This window comes from Sander vitreus, chromosome 14 (assembly GCF_031162955.1).
Source record: "Sander vitreus isolate 19-12246 chromosome 14, sanVit1, whole genome shotgun sequence".
Classification (NCBI taxonomy): domain Eukaryota; kingdom Metazoa; phylum Chordata; class Actinopteri; order Perciformes; family Percidae; genus Sander; species Sander vitreus.
The window spans coordinates 8926686-8951715 of NC_135868.1; the positions used below are offsets into that span (position 1 = coordinate 8926686).

Sequence of the window (25030 nt, forward strand, 5' to 3'; positions counted from 1 at the left end):
ACAAGACATTTCCGCTCCCTTCAGTGTTAGCCACGTCCCTTGAATCTGATTGGCTGTTCGCTCTAAACATAGTCACTTGACAAACAGTCCAACAACAGAAGCAGGAAGAACATAAACGGTGAGTGATGTGTTTGGACCATAGACATTTATGCTGTTTTGGAACATTTAGACTATATGTTATGTTGATTTTAACCTTCCTCATTATCTTGGTACTATTTCTAGCTCACTGTCTTGTTGTTTTCCTGATATATCTGAGAGTCTCTGTGCAGTTATAATAAATTGAAAGCGTTGTAGATAGCAGGAAATGCAGTCAGCTTAGTTTCTGTTTTTCACAAGACTGTTAGATGTAACAGCAGCAGCACCTACTACTGTATTTTTCCATTAAACTTTATATTTATGTATATAATTAAGACAAAAACAGAAAAAATAAGTGAGAAGTTTGACAATAATGCCATATATAACAGCTAAACAACAAACCATCTTTTAAAAAGTGAATGATCAATGAAAAGTATGAAGCATTCAACTAAAAACAGCAAAAAATAATATTGCAGAGATAAGTTACACATAGGTCTGTGCTGAGATGGAAGGAGAGATTAAAAAGGATATTTTAATCATAACGATCTTTATTAATGTTTACATTGAACAATAGAGGAATGTGACATTGGATTTTATTACATGTTTTATCATAAGCTCATAAGCCAGTTATTAAAAGCAGGTATGGGGTTAAGTTCATTTGTCACTGCTCTGGTTGTCTTGCAGAGTTATGTCTTAATGCAATAGTAAAAAGTGAAGAAGGGAAAAGATAATTATGTATTTTTCAAAACAAAATGCACACCCTTTATGTGTTTGTTTCAGGGTCCAGGATGACAGCAGTCCTCCTGTGTTTCCTGCTGGCTGGTCCAGTGCTACTGGTTGCTGGCAGCCCAGTTTATGATGCCAACAATGAGACCGTTCCACTGGTGCTGTGGCATGGGATGGGTGAGTCACTGTGCTGTCCATTCTTGTACTGAAAGGATGAAACAATTTATTGAGTTGTCTAATTGAAGATTTTGAGGAATAATTTGTACCTAGTATTATTTATTTAACTCTTCATATGGCCTCCCCTTTGTATTTCCTGTTACGTAGCTTTAAGGTTGAAAAAAAGATCTCATCAACTGTGTCTGACCGTTTCACTTACAGTATATATTATATATATCAGCTTCTTCCAGCTCTTTATTTAAGCTACATGATGTTTAAATGGAGTGAAATACTGTACAAATACAAAATTCAGACTAACATATTTAGTATACTTGAAAAGTTTTGAATCTCTACTAAAGATGAGATAAGGAGATAAGAAACTGAAGAAAGAAAACCCCTTATCTTGTTTCAAAGACTTATAATGTTGTGATCATAGACTGTATAAGGTTGTGATCTGTTTCTCGTCCTCATTTCAGAACAGAAAGGGAAAGGTATACTGTGGGAGATCATGATAAGACATTACGCATCCACCAATGTTAATACAGTTTGGTGAAAGTGAAAGCAAGAAAAATAAACCCACCACTTCTTATTAACTTGGACATTTATGCTGACACACAAACCTTACCAGACCTGTAATGTTAGAGAGGTGTGGTGTGTATGCAGCCTCAGAGTTACACGTCTAACTGGAAAGTTGCTCATTTTAATTGCATGCTGGTTGGGGAAATACAAAAAAAAAAAAACATGTTCTCTTCTCCTTTAACAACAATGGCTCAGGTGTCTCTGAGGTGAAGTTACATAAGCTGTTGTGGCTCCACTGAAGCCTCTCCATGTTTTAACAGCAGTAGATTGTGATTTGCACCGATCAGCTGTCTGTTTTATATATTTAACTGATGTTAAGTAAGGCAGAATATTTCTGAAAAAGAGCCAGTGTTTATGCAAGTAATGCTTTGATAAAAGGAGACGATAAGCTTTGCTCTATAAATGTTTTTAACTGTCAATAAATCCAGTGAAAAGACAAAAACAAACAATTACTCAATTTAAGCATTACTCAAACAGTAATAAATATTGTGTTTTTCAGGGACTAGTTTTAGCGGTAGAGTAATACTTAGTTGCTCTCGTGACTATAGTGAAACGATATATACGTATGTTGGACTCAAATTAAACAATGGTTTCCCACGTTCATGGTAATGAAAGAACATGTCATCCAGTGCAACAGTGCGGCTCATTTTATATTTTTAGTGTATTTTTGGACACCATTGGAGCTTTTTGGCAGAGATGAATAAGATATATCAGGCTTTGGCTACACAGACAATACTTTTTGGTTTAACATAGACTATTATCATTGTAAACTGAGAGGTTTAGCTAAATAGTTTAAATGATAATAAAGTATGTTTACGTGTCCACCAGGCGACAGCTGTTGTAACCCGCTCAGTATGGGGGCGATAAAGAAGATGATTGAGGAGGAGATCTCTGGCATTTACGTGCTCTCGCTGATGATTGGAAAGAACGTCATTCAGGTAATTCCACACTAAAAACTGGAAACTGTTAACTTAGTCTCTAGTTGTGTGTTGATTCCAAAATTATTACGTTGCTAGAGAAAATACAATCTGCACTCTTTTTTTATTTTCATTGATGTTTTTATTATGTTTTTTAACACATAAATGCAGACGCAGCTTCATCAACACAGTGATCATTTTGAGAATAAATAAATATTCCACCTTATATCCCAAAAAGTATTATTATTACAATCATTTATTTTAATAGCACTCTTCTTTTGACTTTTTCTGTTATTTTTCTGTTCTGCACATTTATTTTGTAATGTAAAATGACAGAGCTCTAATTTATATTTATATATCTTAATGTTTCTTTTGCAAAAAAAAGGTAGCTATTTTAAGTTCAGTAACTCTAAACTTTACCAAAAAATATCAGTTATATTTTACTGAGACTTTATTTAATTTGTGTCATGGTACATCAATTAATTCTCTGCCTTCAATAGAAAAACAGGTCCTCTTTTCCTCAAAACAAAATACATGTGAACCAAACGGGCATACAGCAGGTGTGATTGATACATCCACATGATGTGTTAGGATTCCTATTCTGTAAAATTTGCAGTGCTAGTGGCACAAGTTACATCAGAAAAGTAGCTGTTTTACAACCTCACTGTCATTTTTCAGTCTTAATATTCATAGCAAACCAGCATGACTCTGCTTTGATCCATCCTAACACCGTGACTTTAGCTCTCTGCTCTTCTCCTCTTGGACGGTGCTCGTTTTCTTCTTTTTAATCTGCCTGTCATGCTTTAAACTTTTCATGTTTCTCCTCCTGCAGGACACAGAAAATGGGTTTTTCATGGATGTAAATGAGCAGGTGTCCATGGTTTGCAGTCAGCTGGCTCAGGACCCAAAGTTGAAGGGAGGATACAATGCTATGGGCTTCTCCCAGGGGGGACAGTTTCTGTATGTAACTATTGTTCTGGACACTGAATGCTTTTTTTTTTATGTGAATGTGGTAGAAATTGGACAAATTCTGTTTGTGTAGTTTCCCTTCTTGCCCGATTCTCCTGGAGTGAATGAAATACTTAAAATACAAATATCTTTGAGAATAGTGTGATTTCAACCCTGACCTTCGTTCTGAGGTTGCAGCCTCTGTTTGAGCATGTTGTTTGTTAAAAAAATATTTGTCTCCTGACATGGATGAGGAAGCTTGCATTGATTCCGCCTGGTTCCTTTTTTCCACAGGAGAGCTGTGGCTCAGCGCTGTCCCTCTCCACCAATGAAAACACTGATTTCCGTCGGGGGCCAGCACCAAGGTAACATGGTTATGAAAACCCAAAACACAAGTTCAGCTCACTTCCCTTGGCAAAGCGGCACTAAAATCCCTTTCTGTTTCATATGTTTCTATACTAATAGAGTTAATAAATGTATAATTCTAGATTCAGTTTGTAATACTAAAATCCCCAAACTATTGTTATTATACTTCAGTATATTAGACAGTCTCTAAGAAGCACATGCACATCCTTAAAGGATAAGGCTGGTGTTATTCTATATTTTACTTATCGTTAATAAGACCAAAACCAACAATGAATTGATTGACCAACAAGTATTTTCTTTGCATCCAAGCCTGCTATATCTTATTCCTCTGTGCCATAAGGCTTTATTTTGCCGAAACTATTACAAACTCATCATTGAGCCACACTGTTGCACTGGATGACATGTTCCTTCATTACTATGAACATAGGCGCTGTAGTTTATTTTTAATCCCACATACGTCTTCCTGCTGCCGTTAAAACTCACTAGAGCATGTTTATTAATCAGCATCTGAAAATAGTCCCTTACAAATGCAGTTTTTTTTACTCTTGTTTGAGTAACATGCACAGCTGTTTAGGAACATTATTTTGCCCTTTCTTTTTTAAATTAAACTTGATATTTGTGACCACTAAAGATTTACATCTGCAGTAGGAAAGAAAAAAGTATTGCCGTAAAATATTGAAAGATTGCATAGATGGTTCAGGTCTTTTCATGGGATTTGTTGTCAATAATGGCTCATTATTTAAATTCTTTCCAGGTGCTGGGTATTAATAACCTGCACTGAAGGATTGAAAAACAACATGCATGCTGTTTGCTCTTTGACATTTTGACTAAAGATGGTCATCATCATACATATTCTTGCTATTACTATAATACCTGTAATATCCCACAGTTTCTCTAGAGTCAGTTCTGATTTGTATTATGTTCCGCAGCAGATGCTCTCATCTGTTGGTAATGCTGTTGTTGATAGTTTTCAAATTACTTTATTGTACTGCTTTTTGTGTTTGCAGCTCTGACCAAATGTGTTTCCTCTTTTAGATACTGGTAAATTAGATTTTTTATGATCTTCCTCAGCAGGTGGAATTTGTGTGAATATTATCATTATCACAAACTGTTTTGAAGATACAAGATACTGTATGTTTTTCAATCCTTAGGAGTGTACGGGCTGCCCAGGTGTCCCGGAGAGAGCTCCCACATCTGTGACATGATACGCAAAGCTCTGAACAACGGAGCTTACACCGACCTGGTTCAAAAACAGTAAGTTGTTTAATGATTGTTTATCTCTCAGTGATGCTAATGTGTTTAGCAGCCCTGATATTGTGTGGCTATCGTCACCACTGTACAGACTGTTGTTCCGTAGCACTGACTGGGCATTGTGTTTGTGGTTATCAGCCTGGTGCAGGCCCAGTACTGGCACGACCCCTTTAATGACGACCTGTACAAGAAGCACAGCCTCTTCCTGGCCGACATCAATCAGGAGAGGGTCAGTATGCAGCTGTAGACCAGACCTGGGATTTGAGAGCAAATTCAAAGCTTGCATTGATGCAAAATGTAATTAGTTCAGACATTGGGAGACCAGTGGGAAAGCTTTTGTTATTGTGGTAAAATAATAAGTCTGTTCTTGAAAAAAGTAGTTTGACAAAATAAGTGCATGTTAAGGTCCACTTACTGGCTTTTAACTGTATCTCACATGATAAGTTACCCTTTAGAAAGAGCTGATAGATATTTAATGTTTAAAAAAGTAGTGTTTCACAGATCAGTTCTAAGCCATTAATAACAATTTTTGGGTTGCCAGGTTGTGAAAAATTACTTTGAGTGACTCATTCATTAAGAATTTAATCAGAATTTATTAATCAATAGTAACTGTATTGTTACCAAACAACAATGTAATTATTGGTCAAAATTAAAATAGTTTTTTGTGTACTATGCCTTAAGTTTTGTATATATTTTTATATATAGACAGCCTACATATAGCTTTATAAGATGAACAAACGCTAAAGGTTTCTGCTCATTCACATATTTGTATTATAGTTTGGATCCAGTTGATTAATCTGCTTTCTCAATATGTTTTGTATTGTCTAATTATTGTTTGCTTTAAAGGCTGTAAATGAGACGTATAAGAAGAATCTTCAGTTGCTGGAGAAGTTCGTCATGGTGAAGTTCCTGCAGGACACTGTAGTTGATCCTGTTGATACAGAGGTAACGAACACACACTCTATAGAATATATATCTTTTTCATTGAATATAATAAAGCCGCATCACAAACCGTCTTGTCCTGATTTTTGCTGTAGTGGTTCGGCTTCCTGAAAATGGGCCAGGCCAAAGAGACTGAAACTCTACAGGAGAGCGTTCTTTACAAAGAGGTAACTGTGTTTATTGTCTCATGAGGAAATACAATTGATAGTGTGAGGATTGTTGGTTTAACCTGAAAATCTGAAACATGATACCAGGGCTTTCTGTCCATATTCTTTTCTCTTTATCCATTCATTAATTGTATTTGAATTACTGAACGGTGTGACTCAGAGGTCTGGAACCAACGTTTATTACTATAAGTAAAATGGGTACCTTCTACTTTGCCGGCTGTCATATTTGAACAAGATAAAACTGTTATTTTTTATCAGTGTACAGCTCCCATCAGTCTTAGCAACCACCTATTTTACACAAGGTTCAGTTTTCTCTTCACGGGAGCAGCTTGTAAAAACTGTTGTATAATGTCTCTTGTGGCTCTGGTATTTTGTGTCTTTATTGTAGAGTCCGTAGACAAGGTCCCTAAATGGAACTGTAGGCTTTCTGAAGTCTGAGAAAATGACCTTGATACTAGCATTATGGGATCCAGCGTCTTTGGAGCTTGGTTAATACCAGGGACATAAGTCAGGACATCGCGACCTCTAATGCGTTTTGTTTCTTCGTCCAACTTTATGAAAACTCAATACTAAATCACTGGAGTTTAGAAATTGTCTTGGATTTAGATAGAAAATGGTCTTAAATTGTGTTGGTTTGGAGGTCCTTTCACGCCTAAAAAAACTATTATACTATTATATGTCCATTAAAACACCACTACCTCTTCGTCCTCTCTACCCGACTGACAGACACACTTTCTCCGTTTAAAATTACGGCAAGAACCACTAAAAACACAACAACATTGCCGCCCTCTCCTCCACCCGACTGACAGACACACTTTCTTGGCTTAAAATGTCGGTAACAATCGCTTAACACACTGCAAACTCACGGTCCTCTCTAACATTACCTGACTGACAGACACACTTTCTTGGCTTAAAATTACTCACCGTCGGTCGGTTACAGTTGCTGAACAGGCTACACATTTGATTTGCATTACATTACATGTCATTTAGCTGACACTTTTATCCAAAGCAACTTACAATTAAGTGCTTTCAACCCTGAAGGTTCAAACTCCAGACAACAATTAGTAAGTGCAAGTACATTAGCTTTATTTGCCAAAGTTAAATGTTTCCATTATGAGGAAGTCAAACTTGCGGTTTAGGTCTGTCAAGGTGGTTGTAAACAGCCACGGCCCGATTGTCTGGTCCTTCCGTTAGCAGTTAGCATGGCAGCGTTAGCCAGGACCAGTCGGGATCACTTTACTGGCTGTGTCTCAATTGTTTTTGCGAGTAACCAACTCGGGTACTCTATATAATTCAATGTGAGTACACAAATGTTGAAATGATCCGTGTGATAAGTTAGCCTGAAGCTTAATGCTTACCTGTTCAGGAGGAAATTAGCCAACTCGGCGTCCTTTTGGGCTCTAAGCTGTCTCCATCTTTCAAATACATCTCCAATATTTACCTGGGTTTTGTTACGTCTCTGGTAATGCAACGGTTTAGAAACACTGAGGTGTTTTAGGTCGGGTATAATCTAGTCTCCTTTGCCTGACCTTACTCCACAGTGCTGCTGAGGAGGGTCTGGCTAGTCCACACATAGCTCGGGATGGGAGAAAAATGTGTTCTGGTTTATTGGCATTTCTTTAAACCAATCACAATCGTCATGGATCGCTAAGCATCCGGCGCCGCTGCAAAATAGCCTCGGGAAGGAACTTGTTTTGATGGAACACGTGTACATTCAAAAGTTGTTTTAGTCGTGCAACAGAAAACTCAGATTGGACAGATAGTCTAGCTAGCTGTCTGGATTTACCCTGCAGAGACCTGAGGAGCAGTTAACCATAGTCCTCAGAAATCCACCGGAGTGGAGAAATTCCAACACAAAGAATGGGTAAGGTAATGGACATCTGGCCGAAAAGAGTGAAATCCTGCGTAATTTCCAGTTGATCCCGTTCGTTTGTTTGCTGCTTCCATGGCTGTAGCTCGCTGGGTTTGCGTTTTTACAGGTGTATCTGGCAACCTGGCTGGGCTGTCAAAATGGGCAGTTGATACCAACACACAGGCCAATACACAGACAGACATTCGGTCACAGAACGGAAATTCAAAGGAGAAAATACTGGCATTAGCATTGTTGCCAGAAAAGATAGTGTTTAAACTTAGCATGTTTCCTTAAAATCTGATGACATATTTTGGTAATTTTTGGATTTAATACAGTATATTACATATTGCACCTTTAAGTTGCCAAACTGGTTGTACATGTCATCCTTACTCTCACGCTAAACGTTAAAAAGATAACTCAATCTTTCAGACACCGTGTAGTATATATCCTACCAACGACTGCCTTTAGACAGTTAAGCTTCTGAGTATGTGAAACTGAATTTTGTGTCCACGTGCAGGATCGTCTGGGCCTGGCAGCGATGGACAAAGCTGGAAAGCTGGCTTTTCTGGCAACCAAGGGAGACCACCTGCAGTTCACCAGAGAGTGGTTCAATGCAAACCTTCTGCCTTATTTACACTGAAACACTTCCAGTCAGTCATCTCAGAGTAAATATAATATCAGACAACTAGAAGTTAAGTAAAACGCTTAATAACCTGAGCAGGGGTTGCAGAAAGCACATAATTAATTACTTTTGCACTGATCACTTGTAGCATGTTGATATTTTGTGATGTTAATTTTAGCATCTGTGTTTTAAGTTTACTACTGCATAACTAACAGTTGTTCTGAGGTCAAATTCTTTTTTTAAATAAATTCTAAGCCTAATGTACATCATTTAACTGCCTCTGTACAGAATACATGTTTAATCCAATAAAGACAGACAGACATTTTATTGCAACATGTTTTAATGATGTCTCCAGTACTAATGAGCAGAATTCAGATTTTTGGACCCAAAGAAATAAAGGAGGTAAAAAGGAGACAATATAAAGGAAATTCAGCCAAGAGCTTTAAAACTTCAAGAGCTGACGATAACCAAAGAGTGCAGACATGAGCGAGTGGAGAGATGCCAATGGTCAGGCTAATATTTTAAGACTATTAAGTAATTAATATCTGTACAGATGATTACAGCAGATATTTGTAATCAAGAGACTGAGGTGGAGCATTTAACAATGATTATACCCTTCAGTCTCTTCTTCCACTTCATAACATCTCTGTGCTCTTTTTCTTACATGTCTCCTTTATATGGAATGTTTCTTACTCGGGAATGTCCTATGTGTGGGGTTTAAGGAAAAGCACATGGAATGATAATTTTCCTAATTTAATTGTTCCAACATCATCTAAAATGGGGAGCTTCATGATGTGTGCACACAAATTGTTTTTAATCCTATTTGTGCTCTTGAGAGTGCTGACTTTTATTTTTTATATTATCCACTATGAATGTTAATATTATAATCAACATCGGCTGAGGTGATACGGATGCCATTATCGTCTTTGTTTAACTAGTGCTTCACTAGTGAATTGCATATAATGGAACAAAACAAGTTAAAATTTGACATGTTAAATTTTGCTTAGCATTATCCAGATAGATACAAAATATCATACAGAGCATCCCAGCTGTTGGCAAAACTCATGGTTTTTTGAAAAGTGCTCACTGGCTTACAGAGAAAACCAATTTGAATGACAAGCCGCTCCCTGCTGATTGGCTGGAGGATTTTGCTCCAGATAAAAGCGAGCAGTCCTCTCATTGGCTGATGGAAGGGACAGCTTAAGCTGTGATTGGCTGACAAGGAAGGAAGATATAACACATGAGGTCCAAATCTCAGTCTACAGTGTGAGAGTTAGCTGGTGGGTTGGTTGATCAGTCAGGAAGGCATTCGCACACAAAAGAAAATGGGGTGGGGATGGTGTCGAGGAGGGGCCGCCATTTCACATGCTGCTGCCTATCCGGCGATCTCTGTTGCTGTGGTAATGAGCTTGTTTCCGTCCCAGATGGTCTTGAACTGCTCAGGAACAGGCATCTCCGTCTGAGATGAGAGAAAAGTCATGTTTAAATTACTATTTTATATTCTTGTGCTACATAAAAAAAAAGTATATAGCTGGAAAGATTCTACGTTTTTCTTAATGTTAACAAAACTCATGAAAAGAACAAAACCAACAACGTATTCCAATACTTTTGGAATTCCCTATCCTGTTTGTGGCCCTCAGCCCCAAACCCTTTTCGTTCCCACTCAAGACATACATCTTTAATAACAGGCCACAAATATATAGACTCAGTTTAGAAGAAAACGCTAATTTCCTAAAACAACTAGACACTGTAGTTTTCAGCAAATGTTGGTCAAACAGGAGCAAGGCATTTTTGTCACTCAGTTGTGCATTATCATGTGATCATCCCCCCACCCCCTGTTTTTAACAGTTTTTGGACAACAATGGAGCTCAGTGGCACAGAGGAATAAGCTACATTAGGAAACAAAAACAATTATTGTTAGTCTATCAATTCATTGTTGGTTTTGGTCTTTGTGGGATTTGTTGACAAAAAAAAAGAAAAGAAAAAGATCACCACCATCCAAATTTTCCAATTTCCCTCCTGAAAAGATACTCACAAACTCTCCGTCTTTGTTGGGTACCAGGATGTTCATCTCTGAACTTTTGGCGCTGACAATCTCGCAGCTCAGAGAGTCTTTACTCAGGTAGACATGGCAACCGTCCGTCTTGTTGATGGAGATAGTGGGGACCTTACCCAGGACCTGGATACAAAAAGTCAACAAAATACATGTAATAGCTGCTGATTAACGGCATGTTGCTAAGAAAAGTTGGATTTATTTCTGCTGTATCTTCATTTATCTGCACTGAACTACTATCAAGAAGTCTTTGAGCAAAAGGACTGTATCTAATAACAGTGGCGCTGCTCTGTGGCCTAAAACTAAGCAAACTACTAAGCTTGCTGTGTGTAACTACATGACTATATATATATATAAGCAGGGCATTTATGAAAAATGCATCAATGTACAGCAAAATAAAAAAAAAACTCAAACTCAAGAGTGACAGGACAGCACAAATCATTGTGCGATATAAAATGCAACAAAGCCAGTGGCCAGCATCCAAATATCAACATTGCACTGCAGTCTGCTGAGAGAGGTACAATTCCAGGGAAATGTAATCCCATCAGCTTGATTCAACATAAAGCAGAATGTGGGGGTGGGGGCAGTCTCAGGCAGTGTCCTCATTTAGGATCCTATTGGCCTGAGGGTAGAAGCTCCTCCTAAGACTCTGTGCTGGCCTGGCATATCCGCTTCCTTCTACCCGATCTCAACAGGGAGATACGGCTGTCACCCGGGTGGTTTGGATCTTTGATGATTCTCTTAGCCTTATTCTCGTAAAGCCTGGTGTAAATATTCTTTAGGCAGAGTAGGTCACAGCCACCTATTGTGTGTTCAGCCCTAATGAATCACTCTCTGCAGGGCCTTGCAGTCCTGTTCAGTGCCGTTTTCATACCAGGAAGTGAGGTCAGGACACACACAATGATACAGGAGTAGAAATTCCTCAGTGTTTAAGAGGATACCCGAAATCAGGCCCACCACAGCTGTGTTGTCAGCAAACTTGATGGTGGTGTTGGAGTCGGAAGTGGCTACACAGTCGTGTGTGTACAGGAAGTACAGCTGGGGACTCCAAACACAACATTGGGGTGCTCCGGTGTTGAGGAGGAGGGTGGAGGAGGTGTGTGTCCGCCCACCCTCACAACCTGGGGTCTGCCTGTCCGGAAGTCAAGGATCCACATGCACATTGAGGTGGTCCTTGAGCTTTGCGTCACTGCACTGTAACTCGTATTTCATATCTGTCTTATTCTATTTCAGCCGTTTCCTCCCTGTTCTCCCATACCTTTGTTTTGCTGGCTGGCAGCAGGTCGTGCTTACCAGAGCATGTGTTGGTAAGTTTTACTCCTTTTTCCTAAAAAGGACGGTGTTTATCTTGTGCTTGGGTTTTGTTTGTAATTTAGTTTTTGCCTTTTCATTTACTAACATTGTTGTTCTTGTCTCATTGTAGATCGGCCTCTGCCTGACCGTGGCGAGTTTGCTTTTTGTTTCGGTTTTCAGTGGCTGTGGAGCATTGCTGCACATTTTCTTTTGTATTATTAATAAATTGTACTGATCATTTTATAACAAGCGCCTCCCACCCTTCCTTCAGTTATTCTAACATCAATGGTAACTCTCTGCATGATAGGGTCGTAACACCCTCCTGAGGTCATGCTTAGAAAGGGGGATGGGTGTGAGAGGTGCACCCACCCATCCATTAAACTCTGCTTCAGCTGGTTTTGCTTGTTGGCTGTCGATTGCCTCAAAGCAAGCATACAATTTATATAGCTTACTTGCTATAGAGGCATCAGCCTTGGGTCTGTTATAGTCTCTTTAAAACAGCATTTTGTTTTACATGGCATGTTTGTTTACACACCTGAATCTTGGCATCCTTACAGTTGATAATCTCTACGATGCCCACGACATCATCAAACACCAGACCCATTTTATTACAGCCATCTGATGGAGAGAAACAAACACATATTTAGAGGTCAGAGGTACGCATGCCTTGTTAACTGTCAAGAGATGACCTTTAAAGATAAATACTACCTGTTCCATCACACTGGCCTTTTTGACATTGTATTACCGTTTTGTTTGTTATAATTTGGGGTATTTTCTAGTTAAATGAGCGGGTTGAAATGGGCAACACAATACTTGTACATAAACAAGGCCAATTAAAGACAGATGCAATTGTTTAAACAAATTAACTGTCAATTATTTTCCAATATTTAATTATATCATAGTCTTAAAATAAATCTTAAGTCAATTTCTCCATACAGTTTACAATAATTGTCAGTGAAATAAAATGTAGTCTTTCCATGTGATGGCTTTCTAACCAGAAAGATGTATTTCAAAAACATATTCTGTATAACTCTTAAATATTGTATTTATTTAATCCAAATCAACTGCACTTATTGTCTGACTTTTTGTCAAAAGGTATAGGTTTTGGAGGATAAGCTGTAGGCTGCAACTTGAAGACAAATATGACTGGATTACTTTGATACTGAAGAAAACTTAAAAATGTGATGATTCTCAGCCAAGTTCTGAAGGTTCAAGTTGAGTCTGTTTTTATTTATGATTTCTAAGCCATTTATTTAAAACTTCTGGCTTAGAAGATTCTGACCAGTAAGTTTAGCTACTTCTAAACATCTAACAGTTTTGTCCTTACCTATAGTGATGGAGTTGATTTTGCCCTTGATCTGCAGGGTGCTCTTGTTGCATTTGTAAGCATAAACCACTTGTTTCAGCTCAGTGCGGTCGATCACCAGGTTCTGCGCTCCCTCTTGGTTCTCCTGCAGAGGGCAAGAAGAGAAAAGAAAAAAAGAGTGAAGAAAATAAAGATGAAGAGTTGATGACAATATGACACAGAGTTACTAAAAAAAAATAAAAATAAATAAAAAGTATTCCAGTCAAAAGCCACAAAAACATGTCTACCCTTGTAAATCTGGTCCACTCCTCCTTTCAGTGTCTTTCCTTTTACAGGGATAACAAACTACAAGTTAAAATAAGTTGGATAGGCTGTAATTTGTAACGTTCTAGGTAATCGATTAGCGAGAATTAACCATCAACTTACCACTTTCCACTTCTTCCCATCCAGCTCAAACACAGGGGGCAGCTTGCGGGTCGGGGTGGCCGACGCAGCAGGTCGGGGATTGGATGAGGCGAAAGGTTTTGGTCCGGAACGCACTGGAGCCGTACCCCTCAGGTTAGGATTCTTGTGGGTCTTCTGGTCGTCGCTCACATGCTTCAGGCCTGGAGAGGTCAAGGAAAGAGGGAAACGTTAGTAAGTCCTACAGCATACCATGTCTCTGGCTCAGCTCCTCTGATGCAGGTCACTGAGAACGGTCCCCTACCGCTGGTGATGTTCGATCCCTTGTTGATGGCCGCGAACAACGCGTTACGATTGTCAGCACCAGAATCGCCACCGCCACCAGAGGATCCGCTCAAGTCCATGGCGGGAGGAGGTGGTCCAGGGGGAGGTGGGGGAGGACATCCACCAGCAGGAGCACTGGGGGGAGCTGCAGAGGCCGAAGCAACGGCACCCTGAGATTGACAGAAAATTAGGTATGCTGTTAACTGCCAAAAGCCAGCTTTATTCTTGTTGTTTGCAATCACTTAATCACTAATTTCTCTGATGTAGCTCGTCTACTAGCTTCAGTTTTGTTTTCATTTCTTCAAAATGTATAAACATGGTATATTGCAAATATGAGATTGTCATACGTTTCACATTCTAATTGCTAGTTGAGGAACAGAGTAAAATGTAAGAAAGTTTAAAAAAAAAATGAACTATCTGGCAGATGTAGGCTCAGATTAAGTCCTCATCTCCAATTGGCTCTTCCTGCCAAGAATAGACATATGATTATTCATTTGAGCTCTTGAGAGCTGCTTTTAAAATGTTACTCTAACACTTTAATGTAAGTGGGAGTAAGTCGCTTGATAAATATGGTCTTATTTATAGTACTTTTTTTATTTGTATGTTGGCTCTTTAGAGGAAGTGTTATTGTTATGGGACTCACACTCTTGCTCCAGGTCAGCCCGGTGGTGTGGTGCTCTTTGATGTAGTTTTGCAGCTCAGCCCAGATGGAGAGGTAGGCCTTCACCCAGTCCACATGTGTCTGGTCCCTGTGAGAAGAGATTAAAACAGGCATTTAAATCTTAGCTTTTTACCCCCTCCAGCAATTTGTCGTTCTTGCTGGTCTCTGGGTCTCACAGGAAAACAGACAATGTTTGAGACGTAGAACCGAAACAAAACCAGACATTTACTACTACGTTTTAAATCCACATTAGCCACCAAGCCCAGATCTCTACTACTTGAACAGCAACTGTTTTGATCCCATGCCTAGTATTTTTTATACAGCATTCAACTCTGCAGAGTCACTCACCGACACATTTGATTAAAAGCGGTTTCTGTGCAACTGATCAGCATAAAAAGGGTGATTTTAGTCTCATTAACTTCTACCTTCTAACGTGACTGTTACTCTGCTCACAAAACACAAAAGCTTTGGTCTAAATACAGGAAGTCTGGCAGTAGCATGCGTCAGCATGTCGTGTGGCAGCGCTGACTCAGTAAAAGTGAACTTTAAAAAAAAAAAAGAGCCTGGAGGAAGGAAAGATGTAAGACAGATGGGTTGAGCAAGCTGCTTTGTTGCATATCAAAGCTTATCTGACCCTTTTAGTTATTAGACATTACAATATTTTAAAAACAAATGATGCATAAAAAAAAAGGAAGCCCACTAGATTGTTGCGTTACATCTCAAATTAGTGTGTGGACAGCTTTACTGCAGAATAATGCAGCTTTACTTACTTTTCCTTGAATTCCTTGAGCACACGGTTGGTGTAGAACATGGCAGCATCCTGCATCTCTTTAACGTAGGGGCATGGCTTTGGAGCCTGGGACGCAAAGAAAAATGTAAACACAAATGCATTTGTGTCTAAACTGAATATTAAATTAAAGTCTCGTTGGAGGCAGCCAGGCTAGTTGTTTCCCCGTTTGCAGTCTTTAAGCTAAGCTAACCAGCTGTTGGCTCCATCTTTACATTTAGCGTATAAAAGTGAGTGCTATCGAGCTTCTCATCTTATTTTCAGCAAGAAAGTGGATACTTGTATGTCCCAAAATGTAGAAGTTTTCCTTTAAATTTGCATACTACAGTATAAGTAAGAAAGTATATATTCACACGCCAAATATGAGGAGATCTTCAAGATATTTTGGAGTATGCGTAGAAAGAATGAATGCATCTTATTATGTGTATTTATAAACCGGATGCATTAGTCATAAGAACAAAACAACAGCAAACAAAGAGTTAATCATCTAAACTCTAACAGTGAAGCTCTGTTTCTGTGTCAGCCAACAAACTGTCGCTCAGCAAACAGTGATGACAGAATCAAAGAGTGGCTTGTTTCCGGCCATTATACACTCATTTATCTGCCCCCAACACACACACACACCCACCCCCACCCACACCCACACACAGTAACTCTCTGTTACACACAAACAAAAGTCCCAAAAAGCTTCCCTTTCTGCCCGTTAACCACTCCCATCCCCAGTCTCACCATGGCGATCCATCCGAGAGCGGGCACGCTCTCGCTCACGGCAGAAAGGTGGTTGAAATGCGGCGAGCTGCGGTTCTGCTCGCGGAACGTCTGCACCTGCTGGATCGCTTTGGACACCGGCTGCAGGAGAGTCGTCAAAACTGCCTGAAAAGGAAGACGACAAAAAGTTTTACAACAGGACTTAAAATATGTCACTCATGATAGATTTTTAGCAGGCTCAAGTTTTAGATTCAGGAAACCCTTCTTTCTTCAATCAGGTGACTTTTTGTGTAAACTTAAGAAATCTTGTTACAAAAAAAAAAAAAAGTTCAATTACAAAGTCATTTTCCTTTCAAATTTTCAGCATGGCATGTCTCTGACCAAATCTGGATTTATAGTTGAAGTGCAAAGCCAGCTAGTTAAAAATGGGTGATACAACGAGGGGACTGCAAAAACTCTGAGCAAAGCCATCTCCGCTGATCTGGTTGCCATGATCTCCACTTTAACTGAAAAAAACACCAAGAACCCCACTATTATTAAGTAATGACGCAATGCAAAGTAAAAGCTACCTGGCTGTGAAAGAGTGAAGGCGCTGCAGGGATAAAGAAAAGAGGCTAGCATAATGAATTATTCAACTTCCTAAAATTGAGGAATCAATGTCGTTTAGTTAACTGAGACAATTAAGGAACCGAGCAATTACGAAGTGTGTTTAACTCACATCAGAGGGCTTCTGGGAGGAAGAGGCTGTTATGAGGAGTATTCTCTGACTGGAGAATGCCTGCTTCATCATGTCTGCCTGAAAGGGAAGAGAGAGGAAAGTTAGTTTAAAATATCTGAACAGAAATGGAAACAGACAGTTTGTATTGACAATTACATGTCTAACAAAACAAACGAATGACAAACATGCACAAGTTTTGTTAAAAAAAAAATTATACCATTAAAAAAAAAAAAAGTGTAATTTGTAGTTAATATATAAAAACACAGACTTAACAGATCATTTTGGTGGTGTGTCAAGTGAGATGACTTGATGTGAATAAATGACAGAACTGACTGCCACATTTTTCTATTATTTTGCATCTTAACTGTAACTTACATGTTTCTGGACATCGCCCCCGATCTTCTGGCTAAGAGATAAGTACTGAGCCACGGGACCGCTGACAATCACATCAAAGGCCTCGACGTACGCCGATACAGCTACAGAGAACAAAATCATGACATAAAAATGCTTTTAAACATTTTAAAAGACCATGATATTGTAAAAAAAAAAAACAACAACAAGTCAACACAGGAGATAAGTGGAGTTTACAGTTCCCAGCAAATGAATGTTGACATCCAAACTAAATTATTTCTGCGCAGCGGTAGCAATGGTCCTGTGTAACCGCTCGATGAGGAAGGATAGTAAAATATTTTTATCGTTACAGTGTTGAAAAAAAGAAGATGCTAACTCATTACACTTTAAAGCAAGATAGGAGGTCAGGGGCTAAGGGACTTGTTATCTTTGTTCGTTTGTTTGTATTGAATGGCTGTGGCAGCAGCACTAATGCAAGATTTGCATGGACAGGTTCATATGAATTCTTAACTAACCATTGTGAAAGAAAAGGCCCAGCCCAAAAGCTCTCTTTAGGATCAGCTTTGTAAATACATGTAAATACTTGATTTATCTGATTAATGCATACTTCAAGTAGACTATCTTACTCAGAGACATGTCCACCAGACATCTTATTTATGATAAATGTAATTCATCTACAGTATAATAATGATACTTGATCATTTACCTCCCCCAGCAGAATTTCCACCACTGCCTCCAGGGCCTGACATGGACTCCAGGCGACCGACCGCCACCTCCAGCCGCTGCACCAGACTCGCCAACTCAGCCATACCTGTGAGATTGAGAAATCCATTAAGGAAGGTGCAAACAATGGAGTAAGCATGAGCTACAAGCTTTACTGGTTCCTGGTCACACCTTACAGCAGCCAAAGGTCAAATCCCTTTTTTTTTTTTTTTGATAACATTGTTATCTGCAAATCCACAAGCTTCTTCACTTCAAAAAGCTCTTCGTTGTTGTCCCAGTAATTAATCATTTAGACACAGTGGTACTTTCTGTTCTAGCAGTCTTCTAATTGGGGACTGAATTACTCCTGGGACACAAGGTAAAGGCAATTACTGCAATTAAAAATCAGCTCGTTTGGTAGGAAAAACAGCAGTGCTCTGGATCCTGGGCAAGTTTTTTTTTTTTTCCCTTTGGTTGATTGTGTCCTGCAGTCAGATGCCAGGCTGTCCCATATAAAAGGCAACATGTTTAAGAGAAACATGGTGAAGTATTTGGTCATCAATCTAAAACAGGGATCTTACATTGCACACCAGTTTATAGTGAAAGTCATTATCCTACATTACCTGGTCCGCACACACCAAGTCCTCCAAAATTTGAATAGACCCAAAAAATTTAAAATTTGCCCTTTTTTGGCCCGTAGTTAGAGTCACTGAATTCTACTTGAGTAATGAAAAATGAAGAAAAATGGGTGTGTTGGGAAGCAGGTCAGAACTTGCTGAGTAAAGGTATGTAGATTGTACACTACAAGTCACTGCTGACACTCTGCAGAGTGAAAACCTGCCCTGTTATCCAAGCTATGTCATTTACAGATGCTTGTATGTTTCACAAGCAGCTAAAGTTTAAACTAAGGAAGCACTTACAGAGCAAAAAAGATGGCACTTACAGTGGTGTGAAAAAGTGTTTGCCCCCTTCCTCATTTCCTGTTCCTTTGCATGTTTGTCACACTTAAGTGTTTCGAACATCAAACCAATTTAAACAAAAGTCAAGGACAACACAAGTAAACACAAAATGCAATTTGTAAATGAAGGTGTTTATTATTAAAGGAGAAAAAAAATCCAAACCATCATGGCCCTGTGTGAAAAAGTGATTGCCCCCCTTGTTAAAAACATACTATAACTGTGGTTGTCCACACCTGAGTTCAATTTCTCTAGCCACACCCAGGCCTGATTATTGCCACACCTGTTCACAATCAAGGCATCACTTAAATAGGAGCTGCTTGACACAGTAAGGTCCACCAGAAGATCCTTAAAAGCTACACATCATGCCGAGACCCAAAGAAATTCAGGAACAATTGAGAAAGAAAGTAATTGAGATCTATCAGTCTGAAAGGGTTATAAAGCCATTTCCAAAGCTTTGGGAATCCAGCGAACCACAGTGAGAGCCATTATCCACAAATGGCGAAGACATGGAACAGTGGTGAACCTTCCCAGGAGTGGCCGGCCGCCCCAAAATTACCCCAAGAGCGCAGCGACGACTCATCCAAGAGGTCACAAAAGACCCCACAACAACGTCCCAAAGAACTGCAGGCCTCACTTGCCTCAGTTAAGGTCAGCGCTCATGCCTCCACCATCAGGAAAAGACTGGGCAAAAATGGCCTGCATGGCAGAGTTCCAAGGAGAAAACCACTGCTGAGCAAAAAGAACATCAAAGCTTGTCTCAATTTCTCCAGAACACATCTTGATGATCCCCAAGACTTTTGGGACAACATTCTGTGGACCGATGAGACAAAAAGTGGAACTCTTTGGAAGGTGTGTGTCCAAGTATATCTGGCGTAGAAGGAACACTGCATTTCATAAAAAGAACATTATACCAACTGTAAAATATGGTGGTGGTAGTGTGATGGTCTGGGGCTGTTTTGCTGCTTCAGGACCTGGAAGACTTGCCGTGATAAAAGGAACTATGAATTCTGCTGTCTACCAAGAGATCCTGAAGGAGAATGTCCGACCATCTGTTCGTGTACTCAAGCTGAAACGAACTTGGGTTCTGCAGCAGGACAATGATCCTAAACACACCAGCAAGTCCACCACCGAATGGCTGAAGAAAAACTAAATGAAGACTTTGGAGTGGCCTAGCCAAAGTCCTGACCTGAATCCTATTGAGATGTTGTGGTATGACCTTAAAAAGGCCGTTCATGCTCGAAAAACCCTCTAATGTAACTGAATTAGGACAATTCTGCAAAGATGAGTGGGCCAAAATTCCTCCAGGACGCTGTAAAAGCCTCATTGCACGTTATCGCAAACGCTTGGTTGCAGTTGTTGCTGCTAAGGGTGGCCCAACCAGTTATTAGGTTTAGGGGGCAATCACTTTTTTCACACAGGGCCATGATGGTTTGGATTTTTTTTCACCTTTAATAATTAACACCTTCATTTACAAATTGCATTTTGTGTTTACTTGTGTTGTCCTTGACTATTGTTTAAATTGGTTTGATGTTCAAACACTTAAGTGTGACAAACATGCAAAGGAACAGGAAATGAGGAAGGGGGGCAAACACTTTTTTCACACCACTGTATGATAAATAAAACAGTAGTGCATGTGTTGCCAACCACAGACTGTATAAAATATGGACGTAGTCTCTGTGACATCACCCATAGGCTATTTTCATACCAGGCTGTACACAGGTTTTATTCTGATGTAAGGTTGGGCATTTTAACATGGGGGTTTATGGGGATTGACTGCCTTTTGTAGCCAGCTTCCTGTGGCCCCTCGATAAACTGAAGTTTTTGGCACTTCCGCATTGGCTTCATTTTTCAGCACCGGAGGTTGCCGCTTGGTGCCAACATGCAAACTGATTATCCTAACTTACCCCTTTAAATACACGATTAACCAACTTTAATCCAAGTCTAGCGCACACACACCTAATGAAAAAGCTAACATTACATAAGACGACTGTAACCAGACACTGCCTTCACCTGTGTGACTGCCTCCAGTCTCAGGTACTTACACCTGGCTGACGGTGAATAGAGGCACACAGACCACTCTCACTAATGAGTCCACACAACTTAAAGCAGCTGTTACAGTGTCACTTACACGACACACGGACTGAACTATATCTTAAAAGATCTAATGACTGAGAGAACATTTTTGGCTGTGATAGATGAAGGTAGAGGCACATTTGAAGGTACTTTCCTGGTTATCATAAAGTAGGAAAAGGAGCTTTGAGATTGTAGGATTAGATAGCTCCAGATTTGAATCAAATTTTTGCTAATTTATTAAACTGTATGTTAGGGAAAGTTCTTGTAGAAAAACAGCATTGTATTACCATCACCCAAAAGATTGCTACAGCAGTAAAAGGTAGCGGTTCCTTGTCACATTTAAAAACAAATCACTTACGATAGCCAACAGAGTACTACTCTTACAGCAGATGTGCCAGTCACATTTCAAAATGCTTCAATTTCCCTTTTTCTGTCTCACTCATTCAAACAAGTTGTAAATTCATTTCTAACCCTAACTACCCTTGACCTAAATGCCTAAATATTCAGGGCCACAGCAGCTTTTACAATATACCTGCAGATATCAAGGTTCAACTGTTTCACTTCCTGGTCCCAGCTGAGAGATGACTCACCAGCAATGCAGGAAGGGAGTGGAGGATTTCTTTTTTTTTCTTTTTTTTTTTTTTTTACTGATGACAAACTGTTTATAATGACACTAACAAACTTCTTCCGGTTCTGCTACATCAGTTTAGATGCTGGAAAACATTTCCTAAAGTGCACTAAAATAAAGTGACCACATAAGTTGAAGCAAAGTGTTGCTGACCACCAAGGAAACTCCACTGTCAAGGAAAGAACTTTCCAGGGATGAGAGAGGGCAGATATAGAAATGACTCAATACAGGGAATCATGCCTTTCTTAAGATTTTCCTTAGATTTAAGCACTATAAAAATGCATAACTGGGGCTTAACCACAACTTCAGAGGTGGAGGAACAAGAGTCTATGGCAGCCTTTTTAACTAAGAATTTAAGAAAATGATTTACATATGCATAAGCTTGGACCATTATAGTTACAAGGATAAGCCAGGTGATACTCTATATTTTTCTTCTTGTCCACAAATCTCATAAAAAGGCCAAAACCAACAATGGATTGATGCTACTATCCAGTACTGTCTGTGTATCCACATGCCCAGCTGTTGTAGGAAAGTACTGAGCCTTTAAAAAAAAAATGAAGCTACAATACAATAATACTACAATATTTTAAACTATATATACACTTTTTGTTGCCTTTTGAACAACGTCGTTTCAATCAAGAGACTAATAGAAAGATGCATTTACATTACTTATTCTATAGTATAGCTCGTGCTGGTTTTCCTCCAATATGTGAAACCCTGCCAATTATATTCATAGACCTACTTTTGTGGACATATAGGGCACAAATGTTCTGCATAAAGCATCATCAGCATGCAGGGGCAGTGAAGTAGGTTAGGTCCATGTGAAGGTTTCTCTGCCTGTGTGCCAGACCTAAAGAAGTGAGTGTGTGTAGCCTTTTTTGTTTATTTGCATGGCATAAAACAAAAACACACATCGTCTCTAAACGTCCTAACCAGTCCTACTTCGGTGGGCTCAGGGCTCCAACAAATCAAGTTCAAAGCCGCTGATGTTAATGCGATCACTGGGGTTTCAATCAGACGGCCAAGGATGCTAGCTCGGCTAAAGCTAGCTAGCTAGCTAGCAGAGCCGGTGGGTGTAGTGCGGAATTCTATGTCCCGTCAAGTTTACCCTAACCGACAAACAATTACCTACAATTCAATCATCGATTAAATAGGAGGAGGGGGATTAGGCATTTTGAAACCTTGAGTTTGAACGGAGTTAACATAGGTTTCCCAAAAATCACTTACTTCTAGTAGACGATTGCTTTATCAATGAGGATTCAGTTTGCGGGGCTTACAAAATGTGTCAAAACACCCTCATCGACAATGAGACGAGAGAGCTGGCTAACATGGCTTCTGACAAACGGTTTCTGTTTGACAAACTCATCAAGATATTAAGTTAAGCTAGTTACAGTTGTACGTGTTAGCCTAATTGGGGTCTGTTTTTTTTCCCCTCCCTGTTGTGGAGTGTGTGCTGTCTTGTTTCGGCATTTCCTGGATTTTTTTCACACACCCCCTCCTTGTGTAAGCTAACGTTGCCTCTGCAGAAAAAAAGAAGTTACCACATTTCAGCGAACCGACGTCACTTAACACAGAAAGAAGAAGTTAACGAAAGGTTGAAAACAATTTCATATATATATCAGTTAGCGGACAACCATCAGATTTGCGGCTAACAGCATATAGCAACCTCGGCTAGCCGGGTGTGTTAGCATCACACCGATTTTAATAAATAATTTCTGAATGATTCGATGCAGCGGTACGAAGGAAGCGGCGACGCGCTGTTGTCTAGTTCGCTTAATTTTTTACGCTATAGCAAACCGTTACATGTGCAACAAAATCGCCACAACTGCATTCTGCTTACCTGCTAAACTGGTCAAGCAGTGATTTGGTCCTTAATGTCACCGTGGGAGTGTACAGGCTTGCAGGGCAGACAGACTTCGTCTTTCTTTCTTCCTGTATGTCCGTGAATTTACCCAGCTGTCACCGCGCAGCGTTTCCGCCCTTGTTCGCGCAACTAATTCCTTTCCCATATAAGGAGTGTGGGGGCAGCAATATAACGGAAAAAACGCGAAAGAAACAACTGCTTTCCTTCCTCTCATGATATATCCGAAGAAGGCTATGAAGCAGAGCTGTGTCATTATGGCATTCATTTTCCTTAAAAAAAATATCACATATTGTAGGCCTATACTGTATCCATCTGCAGACGTGCAGTTTGCATAATTACTGATCATCTCAGTGGTACACGTTTCTTGTGCTCTGTCGAGTTTCAACATGTTTTCTGAGCTGTCCTGGCCTCTGGTGTGAGGATGCATTATGACTACACTCAGTAAACTGGAGTTGCAGTCTTTTTTCCCATGAATGCACTGTTCAAAGACAGTCATACATTCAGAAAATATGCACATAACAATATTAATGGTGCTTTCCATGCTTAAAATTAATTTATTCTGCACTGAATTGTTATTATTATTGAGTAAACTGTCACTTTATTCAACTATTAATCGTTTATTCTGTAAAATGTCAGAAAAAAAGTGCCCATCACTATTTACCAGGGCCGTTTTGAGGACAAAACAGTGTTCCTTTAAAAAATGACGATTTACCAACTATCAAAATTGTTGACAATTAGTTTTCTGTTGTTCGAGTAATCGGTTAATTGACTAATTGTTACAGCCCTACTTTAACTGTTTCATATGCTGTAAGCAACGAAAAAGTAAAATGACTTACTAAATTTTACATTTTCTTATGTTACTTGTGCTATCATCACCATCCGCTGCTTCGATCTGCTGTAATCATGACGTGAAATCACATACAGTGGAGAGAACAAGTATTTGATACACTGCCGATTTTGCAGGTTTTCCCACTTACAAAGCATGTAGAAGTCTGTAATTTGTATCATAGGTAGGCTACTCTTCAACTGTGAGTGACGGAATCTAAAACATAAATCCAGAAAAATCACATCGTATGATTTTTAAGTAATTAATTTGCATTTTATTGCATGACATAAGTATTTGATACATCAGAAAAGTAGAACTTAATATTTGGTACAGAAACCTTTGTTTGCAATTACAGAGATCCTACGTTTCCTGTAGTTCTTGACCAGGTTTGCACACACTGCAGCAGGGATTTTGGCCCACTCCTCCATAGAGGGTTTTCACGGCGCGTCATCAGACCCGAAGTCGCCATGTTGGAGGTACTCCGCATCACAACAAAGCACAGGCACTGAAGTAGATCCCGAATGGCGTTAAGGAAAATGATTAATTATTGCTGTGTTTTAGGTTGTACCAATAGGTCACACCGAGAAAAACATTTGGAATATTATCGACTTCCAAAAGTTATTAAAAACCAGGGAGAGGAATGCCAGAAGTTATCAGAGGAAAGGAGGCGCTTGTGGTTGGCAAAGCTCAACCAGGATCTACGAGGGAAAACTTTAGGTGTTTCTCAATGTCAAGGAAGGATCCTTCGAAGCCAGAATTCCGAGGATGCTACGT

At 39.5% G+C, this 25030-nt stretch overlaps 2 protein-coding genes across 3 annotated transcripts; one reads left to right on the plus strand and one right to left on the minus strand.

Moving 5' to 3' along the window:
* Positions 1–31: 31 nt before the first annotated feature.
* Positions 32–8926, plus strand: ppt1 (palmitoyl-protein thioesterase 1 (ceroid-lipofuscinosis, neuronal 1, infantile)). Its single transcript, XM_078267371.1, has 10 exons — positions 32–118; positions 856–978; positions 2365–2474; positions 3286–3413; positions 3696–3766; positions 4919–5021; positions 5157–5247; positions 5865–5963; positions 6056–6127; positions 8497–8926. Exons 2-10 carry the CDS (start codon positions 864–866, stop codon positions 8617–8619), a joined length of 912 nt encoding a protein of 303 aa, XP_078123497.1. The 5' UTR covers positions 32–118; positions 856–863; the 3' UTR covers positions 8620–8926.
* cap1 (CAP, adenylate cyclase-associated protein 1 (yeast)) lies at positions 8924–23521 on the minus strand. Of its 2 annotated transcripts, none has more exons than XM_078267367.1 (13): positions 23407–23521; positions 17911–18015; positions 17229–17329; positions 16854–16931; positions 16157–16300; positions 15411–15496; positions 14623–14728; positions 13960–14149; positions 13680–13858; positions 13275–13398; positions 12483–12565; positions 10637–10780; positions 8924–10060 (listed from the first exon to the last, which is right to left on the minus strand). In XM_078267367.1, the coding sequence occupies exons 2-13, from the start codon at positions 18011–18013 to the stop codon at positions 9977–9979; spliced, it is 1422 nt and encodes a 473-aa protein (XP_078123493.1). In that variant the 5' UTR covers positions 18014–18015; positions 23407–23521; the 3' UTR covers positions 8924–9976. The 2 variants fall into 2 exon arrangements, with proteins under 2 accessions (XP_078123493.1, XP_078123494.1); XM_078267368.1 differs by lacking the exon at positions 23407–23521 and adding an exon at positions 22794–22959.
* Between the last annotated feature and the right edge of the window lie 1509 nt (positions 23522–25030).